General features: G+C 45.8%; 1 protein-coding gene and 1 long non-coding RNA gene across 3 annotated transcripts in view; one reads left to right on the top strand and one right to left on the bottom strand.

Moving 5' to 3' along the window:
- NUFIP2 (nuclear FMR1 interacting protein 2) overlaps positions 1 to 27,728 on the top strand; it is a 145,181-nt gene that overhangs the window by 89,518 nt on the left and 27,935 nt on the right. Inside the window, exon 2 of the mRNA XM_002718913.5 lies at positions 25,760 to 26,560. Coding sequence (XP_002718959.1) covers positions 26,278 to 26,560 — 283 coding nt within the window. The 5' untranslated portion in view covers positions 25,760 to 26,277. The remainder of the gene's footprint in view (positions 1 to 25,759; positions 26,561 to 27,728) is intronic.
- LOC127484456 (uncharacterized) lies at positions 4,292 to 27,512 on the bottom strand. Of its 2 annotated transcripts, XR_007911458.2 has the most exons (5): positions 26,973 to 27,512; positions 23,546 to 24,380; positions 8,777 to 8,972; positions 4,757 to 4,883; positions 4,292 to 4,498 (listed from the first exon to the last, which is right to left on the bottom strand). It is a non-coding gene; the product is annotated as an uncharacterized lncRNA (long non-coding RNA). The 2 variants fall into 2 exon arrangements; XR_011383618.1 differs by lacking the exon at positions 8,777 to 8,972.

Genomic DNA, 27,728 nt, shown 5'->3' with positions numbered 1-27,728 from the left:
AGAGGAGAGGCAGAGAGAAAGGGAGAGAAGTCTTCCATCTTCTGGTTCACTCCTCAATTGGCCGCAATGGCCAGAGCTGCGCCGATCTGAAGCCAGGAGCCAGGAGCTTCTTCTGGGTCTCCCACACGGGTGCAGGGGCCCAAGGACTTGGGCCATCTTCTACTGCTTTCCCAGGCCATAGCAGAGAGCTGGATTGGAAGTGGAGCAGCCTGGACTCGAACTGGTACCCATATGGGATGCTGGCATTGCAGGCGGCAGCTTTACCCACTACGCCATAGTGTCGGCCCCTTCGTTCAATGTTTTCAACAAACACAGGGTCTTCAAAAAGTTCATGGAAAATTAGTATTATGCATGGATTTAAATTTTTTAGCACTAAATGTGTCTTTTTAAAAAAATTAAAATTTATTATTTATTTGAGAGGCAGAGAGACAAACAGAGCAAGCTCCCATTCACTGAAAAAAAGATTTATTTATTTATTTTGAGTCAGAGTTATATAGAGAGAAGGAAGACAGAAAGAGATCTTCCAGCCACTGGTTCACTCCCTAAGTGGCTACAACAGCCAGGGCTGGGCCAGGCCGAAGCCAGGAGCCAGCTACTTCATATGGATCTCCTATGTGGATGGCAGGGGCCCAAGCACTTGAGCCATCTCCCACTGCTTTTTCCAGGCCATTAGCAGGAAGTTAGATTGGAAGTGGAGTAGCCAGGACTCTAGCTGGTGCCCATATGGGATGCCACTGTTACAGGAGGTGAATTTACCTGCTATGCTACACATCAGCCATCTACTTTTTAATCTCCAAATGCTCACAACAACCATGGTGGAGCCAGGACCAAAGCTGGGAGTCAGGAACTCAATTCAGGTGTTCCTTATGGTGGCAGGAAACCAATGACTTGAAACATCACTGTTGTTTCCCAGGTTCTGCATTAGTAGGAAGCTGAAGTCAGAAACTAGAACCAAGTATTGAACCCTGGTACTCTAACATGGGTGTCTTAACCAGTGTTTTTTAAACATTTTTATTTATGGCCGGTGTCGCAGCTCACTAGGCTAATCCTCCGCCTGCGGCGCCGGCACCCCGGGTTTTAGTCCCGGTTGGGGTGCTGGATTCTGTCCCGGTTTCTCCTCTTCCAGGCCAGCTCTCTGCTGTGGCCCGGGAAGGCAATGGAGGATGGCTCAGGTCCTTGGACCCTGCACCCGCATGGGAGACCAGGAGGAAGTACTTGGCTCCTGGCTTCAGATCAGCGCAGCGCGCTGGCCGCAACACGCTGGCTTAGCAGCCACTTGGCCATTGTGGGATTAACCAACGGAAAAAGGAACACCTTTCTCTTTGTCTCTCTCTCTCACTGTCTAACTCTGCCTGTCAAAAAAAATTTTATTTATTTATTTTTATTTTATTTGAAAGGCAGAGAGAGAAAATATTACAGAGAAAGATCTTTTGTCTTCTGGTTAATTCCAAATTGCCTGCAATAATTGGGGCTAGGCAAGGCCCAAGCCAAGAACCTGGAAACTCAATCTAGGTGGCAGGAACTGAAGTACCTGAGCCTCACCTTCTGCTTCCAAAGGTGTGCATTAGCAAGAAGCTAGAATTGGAAGTGGAACTGGAACTTGAATGCAGGCACTCAGATTTGGGAACCAGGCACCCCAAATAGCAATGTTAACCACTGTGCCAAATGCCTGCCCCTTAACCAGTGTTTTAACTGGCAGGCCAGTTGCGCACCCCAAACTTGTCTTCCAGTTCCATTTTTCCATGAACTTTTTGGTACTCTCACATTTATTGAGCAACTACCAAGTAAGGCATTGGTGATATATCATTTTGGGGGGAAATGCTTAATTTTTTGTTGATAGGAGCTTTTGAATCAGCTGTTTTATTTACGTTTGTTCTGATTTTTCAAGGGAACTTCATCCTGTGAGCAAGAGCATCTTTTTCATGGTCTGATGGTTTTTCTATATTTGTTTATCTTAATAGAGAGAGGTCTATGTTTGTCCAACTTTGGTTGCTATTTAAGGAAGAGTGACAGTGGGTTTTACTAGAGGTGGATATGCGTCTGAGTGTGTCTCCCCACTGGCCTGCACATACCCTTCAATCCTTAGCAAAGGGATGTTCATGGAATTCTATTGGGGTGATAAAATATTCTACAGAAGTAGAGCCTTGAGCTGACCCCTCCTTCCAGTTACGTCCTTCTGCATTCTAACTACCAGAAATTTCTCAAAGTTCCTGGCATATGGAAGTTTTTTCCTCTATTTTTATTCCTTTGATCATTTCTATGTGAATTTAGAATGAGGCAATTTAGAAGTCTGTCCTCACAAAGACTTCTTATTTAAAAACCGCAAAATAACATTTTTCTCCTATCCCTCTCTATATTGAGAGGCACAGAAAAATTTCAAGACTCATAATTATATGTAGGTTTTAAATTTTTCATAGAAGGTCTCATATCCCTCGGGAAGCAACATGCCCATTGGGAGGTGCGAGAGTGGAATCTGCTTGTGATATGTAATTTTACTGTGGCTTTGAACAAGCTAGTTGAACTTCAGGTTCTCTAAATCTCAATTCTTACGTCATAGTGTGACAGAGAAAGCACCAGAAAAAAAATGTAGAAGCTCTTAGTACTGTTCAAAGATAGATACTAAGAAAATCTGAGGGCTTTTTGTTATTGTTTGAATGCTATGGGGCCAGCACTGTGGCTTAGTGGGTAAAGCCGCCGCCTCTAGTACCGGCATCCCATATGGGCCCCGGTTTGAGTCCCAGCTGCTCTACTTCCGATCCAGCTCTCTGCTATGGCCTGGGACAGCAGTGGAAGATGGCCCAAGTCCTTGGGCCTCTCCACTGGTGTGGGAGACCCAGAAGAAGCTCCTGGCTCCTGGCTTTGGATCAGCACAGCTCCAGCTGTTGCAGCCAACTGCAGAGTGAACCAGTGGATGGAAGACCTCTCTCTTTCTCTCTGCCTCTCCTCTCTCTGTGTAACTCTGACTTTCAAGTAAAATAAATACATCTTTTTTTTTTTTTAATGAATGCTATTTTATCTTTGAGCAGTTTCAGGCTAGCCCAAAGAGCATCTCCTTGAGGGACAGCAAATGAGCCCTGGTTGCTGGGAAGCCTGGGTTATGCAAAATAGTTCTGCAGGGTAGTCAGGGCGGGACCTGCTTTGGACACTGTCATGTTGTAGACGATTCCAGAGAGTGGTGATCATGGTCCCACTTTTCTGTTAGGTCATATTACTATGCTAGGTTTATCTAAAATTCATTCTCCTCCTCCCTGCATGGAAATAGAGGCTGCTGGGTGGGTTAATTATGCCTGCATACACAACTCTTGTACTTCTGGCTGGCATGGGCAGCAGATGTTGTGTTTTTGTGGGACAACTTGAGAGTGTGTGAAAACAAACATCCATAGTTATCTCTGAAGTTTAAAGAAACTGTCTTACTGTCCCAAACAAAGTATTTCAATTTCTACCCTCTTTATACTATTAATCCTTCTTGTAATTTCTTTATGAAATCTCTGTAAGATTCAGTACAAAAGTTTCCTAATCATGGAAAAATATTGTTTTCACCAAGATCCATGACACTGCAGCTGTTTCTGCACTATGGAGATAAATGGCTATGTCATTAGTCTAGCAACTATGCTGCAGCATAGTGTGTCAATCTGCTGCCTGCAATGTTGGCATCCCATATGGGGGCCGTTTGAGTCTCGGCTACTCCATTTCCAATCTAGCTCCCGGCTAACATAACCTGGGAAAGCAACAGAAGATGACCCAAGTGATTGGGCCCTTACCACCCATGTGAGGGACTTGGAAGAAGCTCCTGACTTCTGGCTTCAGACCAGTCCACCTCCAGCTGTTTTAGCTATTTGGGGAATGATCCAGTGGATGGTAGATCTCTCTCTCTCTGTTTTCCTCTCTGTGTAACTCTGCCTTTAAAATAAAATAAATGTTTACCAAAAAAATTTTTCTTTCCTCTGCACAATGTTGTGCAAATGTATCACACTTGTAACCCACAGACCCAAACCGAATAGGTAACCTTAACTATTCAACAATTAATTAAAAACCTGCTGTATACCAGAAACTGTATTGGGTGCTAGTGATACACCAGTAAACAAGACATGTTTCTTGCCCTCATGGAGCTTCAGATCCAGTAGGGAAGACTAATCAAATACAGTCAGCCTTTGGTATCTATGGGCTCTAAATTGGTAGATTCAAGAAAGTATGCATCAAAAATGTTTGCACAATCTATATGGAACATGTACATTTTTCTTGTCTTTATCCCCAAACAACAGAATATAACAATTACTCACATGGCATTTGCTTTGTATTTTTTAAAAGATTTTTATTATTTATTTTAATTGAAAGTCAGAGTTACACAGAGAGAGAAGGAGAGGCAGAGAGAGAGAGAGAGGTCTTCCATCCGCTGGTTCACTCCCCAATTGGCCACAACGGCCAGAGCTGTGCCAATCCGAAGCCAGGAGCCAGGAGCTTCTTCCAGGTCTCCCACATGGGCGCAGGGCCCCAAGCACTTGGGTAAAAAAAAGATAACATAGACATGGTCTTAGGGGCCGGCGCCATGGCTCACTTGGTTGATCCTCCGCCTATGGTGCTGGCATCTCTCATGGGCACCAGGTTCTAGTCTTGCTTTCCCAGGCCACAGCAGAGAGCTGGATCAGAAGTGGAGCAGCCAGGACTCAAACCAGCGCCCATATGGGATGCCAGCACTGCAGGCAGCAGCTTTACCCATTATGACACAGTGCCAGCCCCACATCACACCTTAACTTACCTTAGCCGTAAGTGTATGCTGGATTCGTAGCAAGTGGACAGTCATCTGCCTGCATCTCTTCTTTACTCCTTGATGCTCGTAATATTCTTACAAATGGATTAGATACCTCTAGTCATGGGTGGATTCTCTGGGACCAATGAGCACATGAAATTAGTCTTTAGGAAAATTCAGATTAAAAACTAAAATGATATACTACCATAAACTCACTAGAATAGATAAAAGATAAAATAAAAAAGAATGACTGTACCAAGTGCCCATCACTCACCTCTCCTTCTCAGTGAGATACTCCACAGACCGGAACCACACGCCAAACTCCTCATCATGCTTAAAATAATAATTGCTCGCTGCCACCTGAAGCAGTTGGATTTCTTGCAGGACTTTAATTTCCTGGGGGCCAGACTGGGCCAGGCCAAAGCTGGGAACTCAATCCAGGTTTCCTGCATGTGTGGCAGGGACCCACCTACTTAAGCCATCACCACTGCATACTGGGATCTGCATTATTAGGAAGTCATATTCTACTGTTTTCCCAGACTATAGCAGAGAGCTAGATAGAAAGTGGAGCAGCTGGGACTCGAACTGGCACCCATATGGGATGCCAGAATTGCAGGCAGCAGCTTTACCTGCTAGGCCACAGTGCCAAACACCCCCCCCCCCGGCCTTTTTTTTAAAGAGCTTTTGCTTTGTATTAAGCATTACAAGTAATCTAGAGATGATTTTCAGTATACAGGATTATGTGCATAGGTTATACACAAAAACCACACCATTTTATATAAAGGACTTGAGCATCACATGATTTTAATAACCTTGGAGTGACCTGAGACCAATCCCCCATGAATATTGAGGGATGAGTATATATTAATTAGGATAAGATACTATGAATTAAATGTACATGATACGATAAATACAGATGGTAGTTGGAGAGGCGAGATCTATTTATAAAGTGGAAGGAGGAAAAGACTTTTGAAGTAACATAAATGCCTTAGGATGAGAAAAAACCTACTATGAGAATAGCAAGGGAAGAGACATTACAAGCAGAAGAAACAAAATGTCCCAAGATTTTTGACTTTCACAAAGAACTGAAGAGGGCCAGTGCTGTGGCATAGCTGTGGGTTAAGCTGCTGCAGTGCTGGCATCCCATATGGGCACCGGTTCAAGTCCTGGCTGCTCCACTTCCAATCCGGCTCCTTGCTAATATACCTGGGAAAGCAGTGGAGGATGGCCTAAGTGCTTGGGCCCCTGCATCCATGGGGGAGACCTGGAAGAAGCTCCTGGCTCCTGCTTTCGGCCTGGTCTAGCCCTGGCCATTGGGGCCATTTGGGGAGTAAACCAGTGCATGGAAGACCTCTCTCTCTGTCTCTCCCTCTCTGTAACCCTGCCTTTCAAAATAAACCTTTAAAAAGAACAAAGTCACAACAAATGATTGCTAACAGTGATTTAGGTGTGAGTGACAAAAGATAAGCTTGGAGAGAAATACCACGATTCGATTTTTTATATTTAATTTTTAAGAATTTTTTACTTTTATTTGAGAGAGAGACAGAGATCCTCCATCCTTTGGTTTACTCCCCAATTCCAGCAACACCTGGGGCTGGGCCACAGTGAAGCCAGGAGCTCAGAACTCCATCCAGGTCTCCCACATGGGTGACAGTGATTCAAGTACTTGAGCATCATCTGCTGCCTCCAAGAATGCACACCAGCAGGAATATGAATTGGGAGGGGAAGAGCTGAGACCCAAACCAGGCACTCCAATATGGGATGCAGGCATCCCAAGCAGTGACTTAACTCCTGTGCTAAACACCTGTCCCTAGACTTATATTTTAAGATTACCCCACTTGTCATATGAGGGAATGGGTAGGAGGTTAAGAATGGAAAGTAGAGAAACCTGTTAGGTGGCTGTTGCAATAGTTTATAAACTAGGAAGTAATGGAGATAGAAATGTGTAAATCCTATTAGAATGTATCTGTAGGTAGAATCAATAGTACTGTGAATAAACTAGTTTTGGGAGAAAAAGAGAGGAATCAAGTATGAGTCCCAGGCTTCTGGGTTCAGTTCCTCACCGGTGGTGATGTGACTACAGATGGTGAAGATTAGGGAGAGAGAGATTAAGAGGAATAAACAAGGGTTTGATTTTGTACTTGATAAATTTGAAATGCCTGTGAAATATCCAAGAAGCTATAACACGTAGGCAGTTGGGAGTCTGGAGGTCAGAGGAGAGGCCTGGATATATGCATTAGGAGTGAACGTTGTAGGGATAGTATTCCAGCCTTGGGGATGGGTGAGATTGTAATACAGAAATTGTAATACAGATTGATGGGTGACAATGTAATACAGAAGAGAGAACCCAGGATTGGGCCTGAAAAACTAGCCAGGTGACCAGTTCACTAACAGAAACACTGAAGGGATTACGAGGAGCATGTGGTTTGGATAGGAAATTGATGGCTTATGTTTGGAACTTGGTGAGTGTGGGGTACTGCCACTCCTAGTGTGGTGCTTAGGCAAAATGTACACATCCCCCTTTATGATGTTAATGTCATACTTGTATTTTATGTTATGAGTTGATTTTATGATACCTCTGTGAATTTTAGGAATTGGACATTCTTCATCAATGCCTGAGTTGGAACTTGGAATGAGAGAAAACACTTTACTAAGATCTGTGACACTGCAGCTATTTTTGAAGAATGTTGCTAAATGGCTCTCTGTGTCACCAATCTTAGACAGCAAGTGGCTATTTCTTTTTAGTAGTGGACAGGAAATGAAGAAAGAAGAGTTTATCCAATATTAGCAAATGCACTTTGTTGATAAAAGCTGAAGGAAATGCAATGGTGATACACTTCTATGGAGCATCTACCACATGCCGGACACTGTGCTAGTCTCTGGGCATAACTCAGAGAACAATCAGGCACTGCTATTACAGAACAGCAGGGGAGATGGGAAAATGAACCTACACATAAAATAATTGCAAAGGTGGCAAGTATTATGAAAGAAACAAATACAGGAAATAAGTTAAAGGTAGTACTTGGGAGTCTAGATAGGGCATTTAGAAAAATATTCCTTGAGGAGGTAACATTTCCTGACTCCTAAAGAATGGGGGATCAGTCATACTGAGGTTAGGAGTTGTGGCTTGCCACTGATGTGCCACAAACTTGTTTTTGGTAGTATTTGACCCAAAATAGTTAAGGGAAGCCAAATAGCTCATGCTGAAATATTCAGTAATGGCACATCAATGATGGGGAGATGTTGAGGGTAGTCTAACCCCATGGAAAGTATTTTATCACTGATGTTTAAAATTGCCTACACATGGCGATATTAAAAAGTAGCTGGGGGGGGGCTTAGTGGGGTTGAGTAGTGGAGGTTGGAATTATGGGGCAGAGGGTAAAACTACTGAATTGGGGATGTTCACATCCCGTATCAGAGTGTCTAGTTGAGTCCTGGCTGCTGTGCACTTCTGATCCAGCTTTCTGATAATGCACCTGGAAGGTAGCAGATGATGGCTCAATTCTTGGGTCCTGGGGCTGGCGCAATGGTGCAATAGGTTAACGCCCTGGCCTGCAGCACCAGCGCTGGTTCGAGACCCAGCTGTTCCTTTTCCAATCCTGCTCTCTGCTATGGCCTGGGAAAGCAGTAGAAGATGGCCCAAGTCCTTGGCCCCTGCCCCACATGGGAGACACGGAAGAAACTTCTGGCTCCTGGTTCCTGGCTTTGGATCGGCACAGCTCCGGCTGTTGTGGTCAACTGGGGAGTGAACCAGCAGATGGAAGACTCTCTCTCTCTCTCTCTCTCTCTCTCTCTCTCTCTCTCTCCCCCTCTTCCTCTCCCACCTTTTCTCTCTGTCCCTCTGCCTTTTAAATAAATAAAAATAAACTTTAAAAAAAACTAGCCTTTCAGTCAGTTTTACTTTTCTAAAATTCTCTATAGACAGTGCTCCTATAGTGGGTTGAATAGTGGCCTCCCATAGAGACATGCCTGTGTCCAATCCTCAAAACGTATGACTATTACCTTATATGGTGAATGTGTAAATATTACCTTATATAAAAATATGTGGTTAAGGATTTTGAGAGTAGGAACTTGCTGGATGGGCCTTGAATGCAATGACAAGTGTCTTTATATGAGTGAGACAGAGGGAGATTTGATGGACAGAAGAGGAGGTTGAGGATGTCCGAAGAGGCAGGGTTTGGAGTGTTGTTTTCCCACGTCAAGGAATGCTGATGGACATCAGAAACTGGAAAACAGAACAGATTCTCTTCTAGAGCCTCCAGAGGGAATACAGTTTTTTTTTTTTTAAGATTTATTTATTTTGAGGGCTGGTGCTATGGCATAGAGGGTAAAGCTACTGCCTTCAGTACAAGCATCCCATATGGGCACCAGTTGGAGTCCCAGCTGGTCCACTTCTGATCCAGTTCCCTGCTAATGCACCTGGGAAATCAGCAGAGGATGGCCCAAGTACTTGGGCCCCTGCACCCACGTGGGAGTCCTGGAAGAAGCTCCTGGCTCCCGGCTTCCTTCGGCTCAGCCCTGACCATTGTGACCATTTGGGAAGTGAACCAGTGGATGGAAAATCTCTCACTCTCTCCCCCGATCCCTCTCTCTCTCACTGTAGTTCTACCTTTCAATAAATAAATAAATCTTTTTTTAGAATTAAGTAAAAGAGCAAGAGAGCTTTGCTAGCAAAATGTTAACAAAAACAAGAGTGATGGAAAATAATGTAGAGAAAGTTAAATGAAAGAAAATATAATTTAGAATCAGTGCACAGGCCGGCGCCGCGGCTCACTAGGCTAATCCTCCGCCTAGCGGCGCCGGCACACCAGGTTCTAGTCCCGGTTGGGGCGCCGGATTCTGTCCCGGTTGCCCCTCTTCCAGGCCAGCTCTCTGCTGTGGCCCGGGAGTGCAGTGGAGGATGGCCCAGGTGCTTGGGCCCTGCACCCCATGGGAGACCAGGAAAAGCACCTGGCTCCTGGCTCCTGCCATCGGATCAGCGCGGTGCGCTGGCCGCAGCGCGCCGGCCGCGGCGGCCATTGGAGGGTGAACCAATGGCAAAGGAAGACCTTTCTCTCTGTCTCTCTCTCTCACTGTCCACTCTGCCTGTCAAAAAAAAAATAAATAAAAAATAAAAATAAAAAAAAAAGAATCAGTGCACAAACTAAATGCTCAGAAAGCAAATAGAAAAAAATGCATTTATTTTATTTGAAAGGCAGAGTTAGAGAGAGCGAGCGAGAGAGAGAGAGAGAGGTCTTCCACCCACTGATTCACTTCCCAAATGGTTGCCCAAGTATTTGGGTCATCTTTGCTGCTTTCCCAGGTGTACTAGCAGGGAACTAGATCAGAAGTGGAGCCAGCTGTGGAACCAGGCACTCTGCAGGAGGTGGCTTTATCTGCTATGCCACAGCACCAGCCCGAATGCACTCCTGACAACATCTTGATTTTGAACTTCTGGCCTCCAAAATTGTGAAAGAATAAATTTATTTTATGCTATCAGGTTGTAGCAATTGGTTACAGCAGCCACAGAAACCTAACACAGCTTATCATTACCTGAACCCAGGTGGACAGCAAGCCCTTCCTTCTCCCCGCCCGCAACTCGCTGGTTTCAATCCAGATGTTCAGAGATACAGACAGTTCTGCATTTGGCTTACATAAATCTAGAACAGGGTCTGAAGTGGTGTGTGGGGACACATTATCCTGTGTTTAAGTCTCTAATGCACTCACACCATACTTGAGCCTCAGGATTTTGATGAAGATTTTGCAGACGCAGCACTGCAATACAGTTTATAAAATCCATTTAAGGGGTCAGAGTTGTGGCACAGTGGCCTAAGCCACCACCTATATACCAGCATCCCATATGGGTGTGCAGTTCATATCCCAGCTACTCCACTTCCAAACCAGCTCCCTGCTAATTCGCCTGGAGAAGCAGAAGATGGCCCAAGTACTCGGGCCTTTCCACCCACGTGGGAGACCTGGATAGAGTTCCAAGCTCCTGGCTTCAGCTTGGCCCAACCCTGGCCGTTGTGACCATTTAGAGAATAAACCAATGGATAGAAAATTCTCCCTCTCTCTCTCTCTCTGTAACTCTGCCTTTCAAATAAATAAAAATAAATCTTCAAAATAATTGGAGAGTGAAATTATTTTATTTGCTATGATTGTCTCAGAGAAAAGAGAGGCCTAGGATTCTATTTCAAACTGAGCTAGATGAGGATCTGCCAATAGAATATCGATGATAAGAATGATGCTTTGATGGTTGGTTGGATGAATGAATAGATGGGTAGACACATGGATGGAAGAACATTTACCAAATAAGCAGCAATGGTAAATCTGGTTTCAGCAAAACGCTGTGGAAATTTCCATGCTGTACTGCTAAGTTACTTATGATTTTCTTTTTGATGCGCAAGAGCAATTTTGATCTAAAAAGTTTGACTTTACCTTATATTAGTATGTAAGCATAACTTTCATGCTTGACAAAATGCCCTGTAAGTATCCATATCTCTTTGTCTTAAAAGAAACTTTCTGGGGGCCAGTGCGGTGGCATAGTGTGTAAAGCCGCCGCCTGCAGTGCCATCATCCCATGTGGGCGCCGGTTCAAGACCCAGCTGCTCCACTTCTGATCCTCTGTTATGGCCTGGAGGGGCAGTGGAAGATGGCCGAAGTCCTTGGGGCCCTGCACTCACGCAGGAGACCTGGAGGAATCTTCTGGCTCCTGGCTTCAGATCGGTGCAGCTTCGGCCATTGTGGCCATCTGGGGAGTGAACCAGCAGATGGAAGACCTCTCTCTGCCCCTATATCTCTGTAACTCTACCTTTCAAATAAATACATAAATCCTTTTTTAAAAATCATTTTGGGGGCTGGCGCCGTGGCTCACTAGGCTAATCCTCCACCTGCGGCACCGGTACTCCGGTTCTAGTCCTGGTTGGGGCACTGGATTCTGTCCTGGTTGCTCCTCTCCCAGTCCAGCTCTCTGCTGCAGCCCAGGAAGGCAGTGGAGAATGGCCCAAGTGCTTGGGCCCTGCACCCGCATGGGAGACCAGGAAGAAGCACCTGGCTCCTGGCTTCGGATTGGCGCAGCGTACCAGCCGTAGCGACCATTTGGGAAGACCTTTCTCTCTGTCTCTCTCTCTCTCACTGGTCTTCTCGACGGAAGGAAGACCTTTCTTTCTCTCTCTCTCTCTCTCTCTCTCTCTCTAACTCTGCCTGTAATAAAAAAAAAATCATTTTGGTTTAGGGGTTGTGGCACAGCAGGTTAAATTTGAGACACCCACATTCCATATCAGAATTCCTGGGATCAAGTTATGCCTCTGCTTCCAATCTAGCTTCCTGCTAATGTGGCTGGAAGGCAGCAGATGCTGACTCAAGTACTTGGGTTCCTCTGCTGGAGACCTGAATGAAGTTTCTGGCTCCTGGCCCAGCCCTGGCTGTTGTGAACAAGTGCATAGAAGATCTTTTTCTCCGTATCTCTCCCTATATGCTCTCCCTATTACTCTGCCTTTCAAAACAATTAAAATAAAATAGACTTTAAAAAGAGAACACAACATTTTATTTAAAAAAGTTCTGTTTGGGGGGGCCAGCGTTGTGGTGTAGAAAGTTAAGCCTCTGCCTGCAGTGCTAGCATCCCATATGGGTGCTGGTTCAAGTCCTGGCTACTCCACTTATGATCCAGCTTCCTGCTAAAGTACCTGGGAAACAGCAGAAGATGGGCCAAGTCTATGGGCTCCTGCACCCATGTGGGAGACCTGGAAGAAATTCCTGGCTCCTAGCTTTGGCCTGGCCCAGCCCTGGCCATTGCAGCCATTTGGGGAGTAAACCAGTGGATGGAAGCTCTCTCTCTCTTTCTCTCTCTCTCCTTCTTTCTCTGTATTTCTGCCTTTCAAATAAATAAATATTTTTAAAAAGTTCTGTTCTGAAATAGATTCATAGGAATTTGAAAGAAATACAAAGGTGATTCAAAAAGTTCAATGAAAATTGGAATTAGGGGCCAGTGTTGTGGTTTATCGGGTGGAGCCATGGCCTGCAGTGCCAGCATCCCATATGGGCTTCGGTTCAAGTCCCGGCTGCTCCACTTCCAGTCCAACTCTCTGCTATGGCCTGGGAAAGCAGTAGAAGATGGCCCAAGTCCTTGGGCCCTTGCACCCACGTGGGAAGACCTGGAGGAGGCTCCTGGCTCCTGGTTTTGGATCGGTGCAGCTCCAGCCATTGCGGCTAATTGAGGAATGAACCACTGGATGGAAGACCTCTCTCTCTGCCTCTCCTCTCTGTGTGTAAATCTGCCTTTCAAATAAATAAATAAATCTTTAAAATAAAAAAAAGAAAATTGGAATTAAAAAATAAGTTTATTTTTAGTGCAAAAATTTTTGAAACTCATGCATATTTTTCATAACACAAATTTCATAAATACTTTGAAAACCCCTTCTATGAATGGATTTCAAATTTTTGCACCAAAACACTTTATTTTGCTTTTATTTATTTTGGAAAATTTGTTTATTTTCATTTTATTTGAAAGTCTAAGAGACTGAGAAAGACAGACAGACAGAAATCTATCTCTACTGGTCTACTCTCAAATGCCTGCAACAGCCAAGATAGGAGCCGATGAAAACCAGGAGATGAGAACCCAATCTGGATCTCCCATGTGGGTAGTAGGGACACAAGTACCTGAGCCATCATTTGCTACTTTACTTTTTAAGATGAATGCAGATATTAGACTGAGAAAGTAAGTCATCCAGTTTTTATGGTAAATAGGTATATATTTTTAGAGTGAGCATTTGGTGCAGCAGTTAAGACACCACATAGGATACCCACATTCCATTTTTCCTTTTTTTTCTTTCTTTTTTCTTTTTTTTTTTTTTTTTGACAGGCAGAGTTAGACAGTGAGAGAGAGAGAGAGACAGAGAAAGGTCTTCCTTCCGTTGGTTCACCCCCCAAATAGCTGCTACGGCTGGCACGCTGTGCAGATCCGAAGCCAGGAGCCAGGTGATTCCTCCTGGTCTGCCATGTGGGTGCAGGGCCCAAGCACTTAGGCCATCCTCCACTGCCCTCCCGGGCCATAGCAGAGAGCTGGACTGGAAGAGGAGCAACCGGGACTAGAACCTGGCGCCTATATGGGATGCCAGCGCCGCAGGCGGAGAATTAACCAAGTGAGCCACGGTGCCGGCCCCAACCCACATTCTATTTTAGAATATCTAATTTGAGTCCTAGCTCCTCTGCTTACAATTCGTCTTCCTCCTAGTGCACACCTTGAGCAGCAGAATGTAATGCCTCAAGTACTTGAGTCCTTACCACCCATGTGGGAGACCTAGATTGAGTTCCCAGCTCTCAGGTACCTGGGGAGTGAGCCAGCAAATGAGGTCTCCTGCCTCCTCACCTTCAAAAAAAGTAAACAGATGAACAATTTTTAAATAGACATATATATATATATTAAAGATGTATTTACTTCGGCCGGCGCCGCGGCTCACTAGGCTAATCCTCCGCCTAGCGGCGCCGGCACACCGGGTTCTAGTCCCGGTCGGGGCGCCGGATTCTGTCCCGGTTGCCCCTCTTCCAGGCCAGCCCTCTGCTGTGGCCAGGGAGTGCAGTGGAGGATGGCCCAGGTGCTTGGGCCCTGCACCCCATGGGAGACCAGGAAAAGCACCTGGCTCCTGGCTCCTGTCATCGGATCAGCGCGGTGCGCTGGCCGCAGCGCGCCGGCCGCGGCGGCCATTGGAGGGTGAACCAACGGCAAAGGAAGACCTTTCTCTCTGTCTCTCTCTCTCACTGTCCACTCTGCCTGTCAAAAAAAAAAATAAAAAATAAAAAATAAAAAAATAAAAAAAAAGATGTATTTACTTATTTGAAAGGCAGAGTTACAGAGATGGTAGAGGCAGAGAGAGAGAGGTCTTCCATCCTCTGGTTCACGCCCCGTGTAGCCATAGTGGCCAGAGCTGCACCGGTCTGAAGCCAGGAGCCAGAAGATTCCTCTGGGCCTCCTGTGTGAGTGCAGGGGCCCATAGACTTGGACCATCTTCTGCTCTTTCCCAGGCACATTAGCAGGGAGCTGGATCAGAAGTGGAATAGCTGGGACTGAACTGGCGCCCATATGGGATGCTGGCACTGCAGATGGTGGCTTTACTCGCTTTGCCACGGCACTGGCCACCATGTAGGTATGCACACAAAACCACAAGTCTGGTAAATGAAAAAATTCAAGTGTTTAAAAATATTTATTAACGCCGGCGCGTGGCTCAATAGGCTAATCCTCCGCCTTGCGGCGCCGGCACACTGGGTTCTAGTCCCGGTCGGGGCGCCGGATGCTGTCCTGGTTGCCCCTCTTCCAGGCCAGCTCTCTGCTGTGGCCAGGGAGTGCAGTGGAGGATGGCCCAAGTCCTTGGGCCTTGCACCCGCATGGGAGACCAGGATAAGCACCTGGCTCCTGGCTTCAGATCAGCACGATGTGCCGGCCGCAGCGTGCCAGCCGCGGCGGCCATTTGAGGGTGAACCAACGGCAAAAGGAAGACCTTTCTCTCTGTCTCTCTCTCTCACTGTCCACTCTGCCTGTCAAAAAAAAATATTTATTAACAATGAGGAACTTCTGTATAGCATACTCTGCTTACAGGCAAGTCATATGTGAATGAGATTATATTCAGAGTATACCTGAGTGATGACATCAGAGTAAGCAGAGTGTGTGAAGTGTTTTGTAACAGTAGCCTCTGAGATGATCCCAATGATCCCTGCCTCTGAATATTCATTGTGTGACTGTAGGATTCCTTCTTGTGTGTGCAGGTTAGAAGGAATGACTTAGAGTTCTCCCATCTGCTGCTACACTCCCCAAATGCCTGCAATGGTTGGTTGGGGGCTGAAGCAAGAAGCCAGGAACTCAACCTAGGTCTCCTATGAGGATGGCAAGAACTCAGTTACTTGAGCCAAGACTCTAATTGCTTGAGTCATCATGCTGCCCTCTCATGGTCTGCATTGGCAGGAATTGGGAGTCAAGAGCTGGAGCTGGTAACTGAACCCAGGTACTGTGGTGTGAATATTTAATCACTAGGCTATAGGTTGCTTCCTGAATCACTAATAGAGAAGTTATGGAATATAATTTCAGTGATTAGGTTACAAAAGACTATGGTTTCATCTCAAAAGCTCTTGTTCTCTTGCTAACTCTGAGGGAGGAAAATTGCTTTGTTATGAGCTGTCTTCAGGAGAAACTTCCCTCCAGTAGTGAGGGACTGTGGCCCTTAGTCCAACACCTCAGGGGAACTGAATTCTAAGGAAAACCACGTGAGTGAGCTTGGAAGTAGGTCTTCTAAGCAAACTATTTTTTTTTAAGATTTATTTATTGATTTATTTGAAAAAGTTATAGAGAGGCAGAGGCAAAAAGAGGGAGAGAGAAGTCATCCATCCACTGGTTCACTCCCCAAATGGCTGCAACAGCCAGAGCTGGGCTGATCTGAAGCCAGGAGCTAGGAGCTTCTTCTGGGTCTCCCATGTGGGTGCAGAGGCCATAACAGAGAGCTAGATCGGAACTGGAGCAGCCGGGACTCAAACCAGCACCCATATGGGATTCTAGCACTGCAGTCGGCTTTATCTGACCCGCCACAGCACTGGCCCCATTCTCAGCAAACTCCTGGCAGAGCAGGAGCTAGAGACACCAAGCAAAAGAGCACCCAGGTTCCTGATCCACAGAAACTGTGAGACAACAAATGTTTGCTCCATTAAGACACCAAGTTTGAGATAAACTGTCATGTAGCAATCAATAACTATCAATCCTATAACTTTGAAACACTAATTTAAAAATAATAAAAAAGGGAATACAGGGAGGAAATAAAACATTATGGAATATAATTTCAGTGATTAGGTTATAAAAGACTATGGTTTCATCTCGAAAGCTCTTGTTCTCTTGCTAACTCTGACTCTAACTCCATGATTAAACTATTTTTTCATATAGCTTAGAAATTCTAATAACAGGCCGGTGCCACAGCTCACTTGGCTAATCCTCTGCCTGCGGCACTGGCACCCCAAGTTCTAGTTCCAGTCGGGGTGCCGGATTCTGTCCCGGTTGCTCCTCTTTCAGTCCAGCTCTCTGCTGTGGCCAGGGAATGCAGTGGAGGATGGCCCAAGTGCTTGGGCCCTGCACCCGCATGGGAGACCAGGAGGAAGCACTGGCTCCTGGCTTTGGATCAGCACAGTGCGCCGGCTGTGGCGGCCATTGGGGGGTGAACCAACAGAAAAGGAAGACCTTTCTCTCTCTCTCTTTTTCTCACTGTCTAACTCTGCCTGTCAAAATAAATAAATAAATAAAGTGTAGAGGAACACTATTCTTATTTAATTTGCTCATTTATTTCTCTGGAATTCAGTTTCCTTAATTTAAAATCTGCAAGCTTTATATATATCTGAAATTTAATAATATACAATCACTAGTACTTATACTCCCATGTTCATTGAAGCACTATTCATAATAGTCAAGATATGGAATGAATGGAATAAACATAGGTGTCCATAGCTAGATCGATGAATAAAGAAAATGCAGCACACAAATGTACACACAATGGAATATTATTCAGCCAAAAAAAAAAAAAAAAAAAAACACAAAATCCTAACATGTGCAGTAAATTGGGTGAGAAATAAGCCAGAAAGAAAAACAAATACCACATGTTCTCTCTCATGTGAAAGTTTAAAAAGGTGTATCTAAATTTAGGATGGTGATTACTAGATGGGAAAGGGGCAGAAGAGGGGGTAGAAGGAGATTGGATATGGATACCAGCATATAGTTAGAAGTAATAGGTTCTCATGTTCCACAGAACAGTAGGGCGACTACAGTTCATAATAATGTATTATATGCTGTACTGGAAAAAAGGAGTTGGTAAAAAGAAAAGGAAAAGGAAATGCTGATTGCTTAATTTAATCAGTGTATCCTTTATACACATGTTAAGATATTGTACTGTACCACATAAAAATGTGTAAGTGTTGGTTCAGGCATTTGTTGTAGAGGCTAAGATGCACTTGGGATACATCCTTTATTGGGACCCTGCATCCCATATTGGACTGCCTGGGTTTTGGTCACAGCTCTGCTTCTGACTCCAACTTCCTGTTAATGCAGGCAGCAGATGATGGCTTAAATTCGTGGGTCCCTGGGAGACCTGGATGGAGTTCCAGGCTCCTGGTTTCAACCTGTCCCAGCTCTGGTTGTAGTAGGCATTTGAGAAGTGAACCACGGGATGGAAGATTTCTTTCTGTATGTCTGGTTATCTCTATCTTTTGGTCTTTCAAATAAAATTAAAATACAAAGTATGAAAATTATTTTGGGGCCGGTGCTGTGGTGCAGCAGGTTAACGCCCTGGCCTGAAGCACCAGCATCCCATATGGGCACCGGTTCTAGTCCTGGCTGCTCCTCTTCCAATCCAGCTCTCTGCTATGGCCTGGGAAAGCAGTAGAAGATGGCCCAAGTGCTTGGCCCCTGCACCCACGTGGGAGACCCAGAAGCAGCTTCTGGCTCCTGGCTTTGGATTGGCACAGCTCCGGCCGTTGCGGCCATCTGGGGAGTGAACCAGCGAATGGAAGACCTCTCTCTCTCTGCCTCTCCTCTCTGTGTAACTCTGACTTTCAAATAAATAAAATAAATCTTTAAAAAAAATAATTTTAAAAAGTGTACAAGTATTACATGCTAATCAATTTTTTAAATTAAACTAAGGTTTAGAGAGTTCAGTAATTGCTCAAACAAGATCAGAGAGCAAAGCAGTTTCAGAATAGGGATTTCATTCCAGTTCTGACAAACTCATGTTCATAGCAATCTGCTATGGACACCTAGGTCATCCCTCAAAGTTTTTCCCATAATACTCTTTTTCATAAAAGTAAGTGTCATGGGGCCAGCTTTGTGGGGTAGCAAGTTAAGCCTCTGCCAATGCTGCTGAAATCCCATACGGTGCCAGTTCGAGTCCTGGCTGCTCTATTTCCGATCCAGCTCCTGCTAATGTGCCTGGGAAAGCAGCAGAAGATGGCTCAAGTTCTTGGGCACCTGTACCCCCATGGGAGACCCGGATGAAGTTCCGGGCTCCTGGCTTTGCCGTGGCCCAGCTCTGGCCATTGTGGTATTTGGGGAGTAAACCAGTGGATGGAAGATCCCTCTCTCTTTCTCTCCTCTCTAACTCAGCCTTTCAAATAAATAAAAAATAAACCTTTTTTAAAAAAGTGTCATTTTAAATAACTTTCATATTCAGAAAAGTTATTAAAAGACTAACTTAATTTATCCACACCTCTGTATAATTCCTTTGAAAGTTTTTTGAAGTTAGTGTCTCCAGGCAAAAATTTTAACATCTAAAAGAAATATACATGAATAAAATTCTTTTCCTGCAGAAATACAACAGTGGATGTTAACCATGATTTGCCTCATTTTGAAACTGGAACTAACATCATAGAGCCATTTCCACTTATATAAAACCATGAATATTGTTTCTGATTATAATTTTTATAAAGTTATACTTGTTACAGTTGACAAGCTAGTTTTTCTGCTAAATTGCCTTTTTTTTTTTAAGATTCATTTACTTATTTGAAAGGCAGTGTTACAGAGAGGCAGAGGCAGGAGAGAGAGGGAGAGGTCTTCCATCTGCTGGTTCACTCCCCAGTTGGCTGCAATGGCTGGAGCTGCACCAATCTGAGACCGATTCTGGAGCCAGGAGCTTCTTCCGGGTCTCCCACATGGGGGCAGGGGCCCAAGGAGTTGGGCCATCTTCCACTGCTTTCCCAGGCCATAGCACAGAGCTGGAATGGAAGTGGAGCAGCTGAACTGGAACTGGTGCCCATGTGGGATGGCGGCACTGCAGGCAGCACCAGCCCCTATGCTTTTTTTTTTTTTTTTTTTGCCTTTTTTTTTTTTTAAGATTTATTTATTTGAAAGATTTACAGAGAGAGAGAGAGAAAAATCTTCCATCCACTAATTCACTCCCCAAATGGCTAGAGTGGCTGGGGCTAGGCTAGGCTGAAGCCAGATGCCAGGACCCTCTCCAGGTCTCCTACATGGGTCCAGGGACCCAAACAATTGAGCCAGCTTCCACTGCTTGTCCCAAGTGCATTAGCAGGGTTCTGAGTTGGAGGGGGAGCTGCCAGGACTCAAACTGATACCCATATGGGATGCCAGCATCACTACCACAATGCCAGCCCCTGTATTTTTTTTTATACTTTTTATTTACATAATTTGGAGCTTTATAAGCTACAGAATTCTTTCTCTGGCGTTGCATTGTGTGAACATTACAACAACCTGTGAAATAGGCAGGGCAAGTCTTATCATCTCTTTTGTATAAGGGAGTGGTTGGGGTTTTGCCCTATGATATTATCACGATTAAGTAAAAGAGTGGTTGGGGAAGAAAGAGCAGAGAGCATGGTTATAGAATGTGCTAGTGGGCAGAAATGTAGATTACCTCGTTCATCCTTCATGTTTTAGAGATAGGAAAGCCAAGGCCCGGAGTGCTAAATATTTCTGTATCTCTTTAAGTTGTTATAGTACCCAAAGTATAAGATTAAAACTGTGTGAAAAGTGATTTTCATTTGATAATTGAGACATTCCTTCTAATATTTTTAACTAATTTCTGAAACTGTGTAAGTAAGAGAAGTGAGCATATAAACCAAATAAAAATATAACACCTGATAGTTTAAGAAGTATTTAATAAATATTTGTGAATGAAGAGATGAATAAGATTATATTGCTTTCATTTTTCAATTAACATTTTATATGCAGTTATACTGTATAGATAGAACGTTACGTTGCTTTTTGCACTTAAATTATAGTGCTAACATTTTTCCATGTTATAAAATATAACATTTATTTAAAAAGATAACTATTTTTATTTATTTACTCATTTTTCATTTTACTTCTTTGAAAGGTTGAAAGACAGAGACAACAGAAATCTTCCATGTACTGGTTCACTCCCCAAAAACCTATAACAGCATGAAGCTGGGCCAGATCCTACCTAGGAGCCTAGAATGCAATCCTGGTGTCCCACAAGGCTGGCAGGTTTCAAAGCAATTGGGTCATCACTTGCTGCCTCTCAGTGTATAAATTAGCAGCAAGTTGGAATTTGAAGTAGAGATGAGACTTGAACCCAGGGACTCCAACATGGGATCCAAGTGTCCCAGGCAGGGTCTTAACTGCTCCTCCAAACATCTGACCCTGGCTAAAACATTTAAAAGCACTTATTTAAGTTTTAACAGTTCTAAGTCAGATTCCAAAATGACTATTTACAGGGATGGGGCCTGGCGCCGTGGCGTAGCGGGTAAAGCTGCTGACTGCAATGCCAGCATCCTATATGGGCGCCAGTTCGAGGCCCGGCTGCTCCACTTCCAATCTAGCTCTCTGCTGTGGCCTGGGAGAGCAGTGGAAGATAGCCCAAGTCTTTGGGCCCCTGCACCCACGTGGGAGGCCCATAAGAAGCTCCTGGCTTCTGGCTTTGGATCGGCGCATCTCCAGCCATTGTGGCCAGCTGGGGAGTGAACCAGCAGATGGAAGACTGCTCTCTCTCTCTGTAACTCTGACTTTCAAATAAATCAATCTTAAAACAAAACAAAACAAAACAAAACAAAACAAAACAAAAACAGGGATGAATCCAGGTTTTGGAAGTCTCTCGTTGAGAAAAAATATTTTTTCCAAATTTTACAAAATAATGAAAAAATATTTCAAAGAAGCATTTCTGGGACCCTTCCAGGAGGAGCTTGAATCTTCATTAGCTTTACCTTATGTCTGCCTCTGTTAATAACCACACACTATCTTCATGGTGGTTATGATATAGATTGAATGTTTTATAGAGGTTTACTAAAATTAAGAACTATGTATCCCAATTTGATAGTATTAGAAATATCTTCTTTCTCTCCAGATGGATCTGGGTTCTATTTCAGGTTCCATTGTAAACTTAATGGTTTATAAATTATAGGCAAGTTTCTTAACTTCCTCAGGACTTAAATTCCTCATCTGTAGAATGAATTTACTATCTACCTCAAAGAATTATAAATAAAAATGGAGATAAAATATTTGGTGCTGTCCCTGACACATAGTAAATGCCTAGTAAATATTAGCTATTACGACTATATTAATAGTTCAAACAATTCCCTACCATATATGGGAAGCTGCAGACTCTCATCACAATGTTCCACGTGGACTGCAGGTAGAATGCTGTATGAAATGAATGCTGGGGCCAGTGTTGTGGCATAGCAGATGAAGCCACCACTGCCTGTGGCACCGGCATCTCATATGAATACCAATTTGAGTCCTGGCTACTCCACTTCATATCCAGCTTTCTTCTAATGTGCCTGGGAGTGCAGTAGAGGATGGACAGAGTGCTTACGCCCCTGCCACCCATGTGGGAGACCTGGAAGAGACTCCTGACTCCTGGTTTTGGCCTGACTCAGCCCAGGCTGTTGTGGACATCTAGAGAGTGAACTAGCAGAATGGAAGATATCTATGTCTCTCTGTCTCTCTCTCTCTGTGTGTGTCACTCTGCTTTTCAAATAAATAAATCACTTTTTTAAAGAAAATGCCAAACTTTAAAAAATATATAGAGGCCGGAGCCGCGGCTCAATAGGCTAATCCTCCGCCTTGCGGCGCCGGCACACCGGGTTCTAGTCCCGGTCAGGGTGCTGGATTCTGTCCTGGTTGCCCCTCTTCCAGGCCAGCTCTCTGCTGTGGCCAGGGAGTGCAGTGGAGGATGGCCCAGGTGCTTGGGCCCTGCACCCCATGGGAGACCAGGATAAGTACCTGGCTCCTGCCATCGGATCAGCGCGGTGCGCTGGTTGCAGCGCGCCGGCCACGGCGGCCATTGGAGGGTGAACCAACGACAAAAGGAAGACCTTTCTCTCTGTCTCTCTCTCTCACTGTCCACTCTGCCTGTCAAAAAAAAAAAAAAAAATATATATATATATAGAAAGATAGAACTCAGGAATTCCAGCCTCCCAAGTCAGAAAAAAAGATAATTAATTTAAAATTCTATATATACACTTTAAAAAAAATTTTTTTTTAATTTATTTGAAAGACAGAGTTACAGAGAGAGGTAGAGACAGAGAGGTCTTCCATCCACTGATTCACTCCCCAAATGGCCGCAATGACTTGACTGGGCCGATCCAAAGCCTGGAGCCAGGAGCTTCTTCGGATCTCCCTGTGCATGTAGAGACCCAAGAACCCAAGGACCCAGGCGCATTAGCTGGGAGCGGGATCAGAAGTGGAGCAGCTAGGGACACAGGCCGGTGCTGCAGGCCAGGGCTTTAAACCTGCCACAGTGCCAGCCCCCTATATACACTTTCGTTTTTCTTTAATAGATGTGAAAGTGGTGAAATAATACTAAATGCTAAAGACGTTTGTCATGGTACACTATTACTGGATTTTAGCTCTCAAAATCAGGTAAATGTACCCCCAAAGGGATCTTTCTTTAAAATTTAGCAATACTGGGGCCGGTGCCATGGCACAGTAGGTTAATCCTCTGCCTGTGGCGCAGTCATCCCACATGAGCACCAGTTCTAGTCCCAGCTGCCCCTCTTCCAAGCCAGCTCTCTGCTATGGCCTGGGAAAGCAGAAGATGGCCTAAGTGCTTGGGCCTCTGCACTGGCATGAGAGACTGGGAAGAAGTATCTGGTTCCTGGCTTCAGATCGGCACAGCTCCGGCCGTTGCGGCCATCTGGGGAGTGAACCAATGGAAAGAAGACCTTTCTATCTTTCTTACTGTCTGTAACTTTACCTCTCAAATAAATAAAAAATCTAAAAAAATAAATAAAGTTTAGCAATGCAAAATTCAAATCCTTAGAGCATGTCAAGTTCTGGTCATGGTTTTCTGGATTCAGTGACATTTGCAGTTAGAATAAGGTTTTTACCTTTCAAAGATACCTTTGTGCTGACATTCATTAATTCCAAAGCACAAACTTTTTGCTTGTAAGCTCCTCTGTTCCTTTTATGTTCTGCAGTGTAAATTAAAGTCACATTTTAAACATTGTAAAATATAACATATATTGAGGAAACAATGTATAATCCATATTGAATGAATGGGTAAACAAAATGTAGTACACATACCATAGAATATTATTCACCCTTAAAGAGGAAGGAAATTCTGATACAGGTTCAACATGAATGAACCTTAAAAATGTCAAACTAAGTAAAATAAGCCAGTCACAAAAGGCAAATACTGTAGGATTCCACCTATGTGAGATAGAATAGTTAAATTATAGGCTTCTAAGGGGTGGAGAGAAGGAAGAGAGAGGTGTAATTGTTTAATGAACATACAGTTTCAGACTGGGATGATGAAAAGTTCTGGAGAGGTATAGTAATAATGGTTGTACAACAATGGGAATCTAATTAATATTGCTGAACTGTACACTTAAAAATGGTTAAGATGGGCCGGCGCCACGGCTCAATAAGCTAATCCTCCGCCTGCAGCACCAGTACTCCAGGTTCTAGTCCTAGTGGGGGTGCCGGATTCTGTCCCGGTTGCTCCTCTTCCAGGCCAGCTCTCTGCTGTGGCCCTGGAGGGCAGTGGAGGATGGCCCAGGTCTTTGGGCCCTGCACCCGCATGGGAGAACAGGAGAGGCACCTGGCTCCTGGTTTTGGATCAGCGCGGTGCGCCGGCCGCAGTGCACCAGCGGCAGCGGCCACTGGAGGGTGAACCAATGGAAAAGGATGACCTTTCTCTCTGTCTCTCTCACTGTCCACTGCCTGTCAAAAAAAAAAAAAATGGTTAAGATGGTAAATTTTAGTGTAAATGTATATTTTGCCACAATTTAAAAACTCAATGTAACTTATAAAAGTGTATTATGTATATTCAGTTCAAGAAATAATTATAAAGCAGATATATGTGTAATCACCATTTAACTCAAGACATGATATATAATTAGAGGGTACTCCTGTGTCCCTCCCCATCACAACTCTCTTCTTCATTCCCAAGTAACCACTATCATTCTTTTTTTTTTTTTTTTTTAAGATTTATTTAATTATGTGAAAGTCAGAGTTACACAGAGAGAGGAGGGACAGAGAGAGAGAGAGAGAGAGAGAGAGAGAGAAGTCTTCCATCCACTGGTTCACTCCCAAATTGGCTGCAATGGCCAGAGCTGCGCTGATCCAAAGCCAGGAGCCAGGAGCTTCCTCTGAGTCTCCCACACGAGGAAGGGGCCCAAGGACTTGGGCCATCTTCTACTGCTTTCCTAGGCCACAGCTGAGAGCTGGATCAGAATTGGAGCAGCCAGGTCTCAAACCGGCACCCACGTGGGATCATGATTCTAACATTTGTTTTTAAAAAATCAGACTGTGGGGGCCGGTGTTGCTGCGTAGCGGTAGCTCATCCCATATGGACACCGGTTCAAGTCTCGGCTGCTCCACTTCCAATCCAGCTCTCTGCTATGGCATGGGAATGCAGTAGAAGATGGTCCAAGACCTTGGGCCCCTGCATCCATGTGGGAAACCGGGAAGAAGCTCCTGGCTCCAGATCTGTGCAGCTCCGTCCATTGTGGCTGTCTGGGAAGTGAACCAGTGGATAGATGACTTCTCTCTCTCTCTCTTCTCTCCCTCTGCCTCTCTGTAACTCTGACTTTCAAATAAATAAATGAATCTTAAAAAAAAAAAAAAGACTGTGAGTGTTAATGCAGGATAAATTAAATCAACACTACAAAAATGTGAGAATATTTCTTTAAATTCTTATATTTTCAATAAATGCAAAAAGAAAACTTAACTTTTAAAATACTCTTCCTTCTACACCTTTGCTCTTGAAACTCTTAACATTCTGAAACCCATTTTGGTTCTACAGTTTACCTCACCTACAGCGTTTAATTTAAAAAAAAATGTTCAGTGTAGATTTTCATTCCTCCTGCTCTCCCTTGCCTCCAACTACAAAGAAACAATGATTTAAACCCTTTGTGCCCTTTTAGAAAATTACACAGATACCCCATTGTGGAACACTATAATCCCTTCGTGGAAAGGAAGAGATTAGCATATGAATACAAAGCAAAATGAATCCAGAATACAAAATGATCTACTGGATTGTGAAGCTCTTGTATTCTTAAAAATGTATTTATTTCCTCTTTTTGTATTGCCCCTTTTAGTGGTCTCAGGGTTAAGGGAATTGTGCTTCCCCTCTGGGTACCCGGAAAAGAATTTTTTAAAAAGCCAACAGATTCTAGAGATGCAAAACCAACAGATGGCTCCCGGCGCTAGTGGAATCGCCAGTGGAATCTGCTACACTCGACATGAGCTTGCTTGCCGGCAAGGAGTGTAGAAAGTGCTGTTCGCAGAATGCGTGGTAAAGGAGAGAAAGCGACAGAAGCGAGAGCCATAGTGCTGACGTTGAAGGCCCGGCCCTGTGAGGTTGCACAGGGTAAGTGGCGTTGGCCAAGAGGCAGTGGCGAAAAGGAAGGAAAGAGGATTTGGGCTAGGGGCGGGGCCTGCGGCACAGCGTAGCTCCTGATTGCTGGAGCGCAGCTGCCAATCTCGCAGAATCGCTCGGTCAACCAGTGCGCTGGCGAGACGCGCTCAGATATACTGAGTGAGCCCTCAGAAGCAGTCTCAGATCCTGACGGTGCAGCAGCCCGCAGCCTCAGCTAGGGAGTCCCAGCCGCTTTCAATGGAGGAGAAGCCCGGCCAGCCACAGCCTCAACACCATCACAGCCACCACCACCCGCATCATCACCCCCAGCAGCAGCAGCAGCAGCAGCAATCGCACCACCACCACCATTATTATTTCTACAACCACAGCCACAACCACCACCACCACCATCACCACCAGCAGCCTCACCAATACCTGCAGCATGGAGCCGAGGGCAGCCCCAAGGCCCAGCCAAAGCCGCTGAAACATGAGCAGAAACACACCCTCCAGCAGCACCAGGAAACGCCGAAGAAGAAAACAGGTCTGGGAGGGAGGACGGGTGGGGGAAGGGGTTGGGGGTGGGGGACGAGGAGATGGGGGTGGGGCTAGCTCAGAAAAGCGCGGACGGGGTCGGGGTGTGTGTGTGTGTCCGTGCCCTCCGGGCCTGGGGTGCCCCCCTCTCATTCTCCCAGAGCTCGGGGTGAGCCGTAGGGCTTGCAGCGCGCTCTCTTTCGCTTCAGCATGGGAGAGGCCCAACCAGGCCAGCGTGACCTTCCCGGCCCCCGCCCCGGCGGGAGGGAGACCCGCAGGGTCGGCCTTGAAGTCCAGCCTGATTATTCCTTTGCCGTTCACCTCCTTGCGGCCCTAGAGTTACCTTAATATGGGGACCCCGGAATGGGGTGAACCTCCCCTTCCCCACCCCCCACCCCAAAATCCCTCGAGGTGTAACTCACGAAGGCCTAGCGAATCCTGACTGGGGTGGTGTCGCGAGACCCTTCCGCAGGCAGCGGGGAAAGGGTAGGTGGGCTGAGTTGAGGAAGTGTCCTCCCTCACCCGCCACCCCAAGCCCACCTGTGGCCTTGGGGTTCCCTGTCTGGGGGGGCGGCTGGGACCCCTCATCTCCCGGGTTATTTCCACCCCTAAACGCCCTTTCGGGGCGCCAGACCCCGCAGTGTGCCCCTACAGCTCCTCCAGAGGCCGGCGCCCCGGGCCCGCTCCCCCCAGAGCCGGCGCGGCTGGAATGTTCTCTCCTCCTCGCGGGGCCGCTTCCTGTCCGCCATGTTGGAAGCCGATTCCTGTCACCGACTCCGGCCCACGGAGGAGCCGAGGGGGAAGGGTGTCAGGGGGCACTTGGCGCAGCGTAGCTGGGTGACCCGGGACCCCCGCTGGCCGTCGCCTCGCCCCCCGCCTTGCGGGGGCGCCGCAGCCCCCCCGCCCCGCGCCGCCCCTCCCCCCGTCCCCGGCCCGGGTTGTGTAACCCGGTGGCGGCCGCGCGGCCCCGGGCGGGTCCCTGGGGTGAGGGGCGGGGGCGGTTGGGGTGGGGGAGGGAAGCAGCCACGAGGGGAGCGGCCTGCGCCGGGCCCCGCGCGCCGGCGGCCGCGTTTCCCGCTCCCGGGTGCGGCGGGCGGCGCGGGCGGTCAGGGCGGGGAAGCAGCCTCGAAGCGGAGCTGAGGGGGAAGGAGGCCGCGGGCGGCGGGCGCGGCGATCCG

Source organism: Oryctolagus cuniculus, chromosome 17 (genome assembly GCF_964237555.1).
Source record: "Oryctolagus cuniculus chromosome 17, mOryCun1.1, whole genome shotgun sequence".
NCBI lineage: Eukaryota > Metazoa > Chordata > Mammalia > Lagomorpha > Leporidae > Oryctolagus > Oryctolagus cuniculus.
Note: the sequence above shows the minus strand (reverse complement) of the source record. Positions and strands in the feature narration are given on the sequence as shown.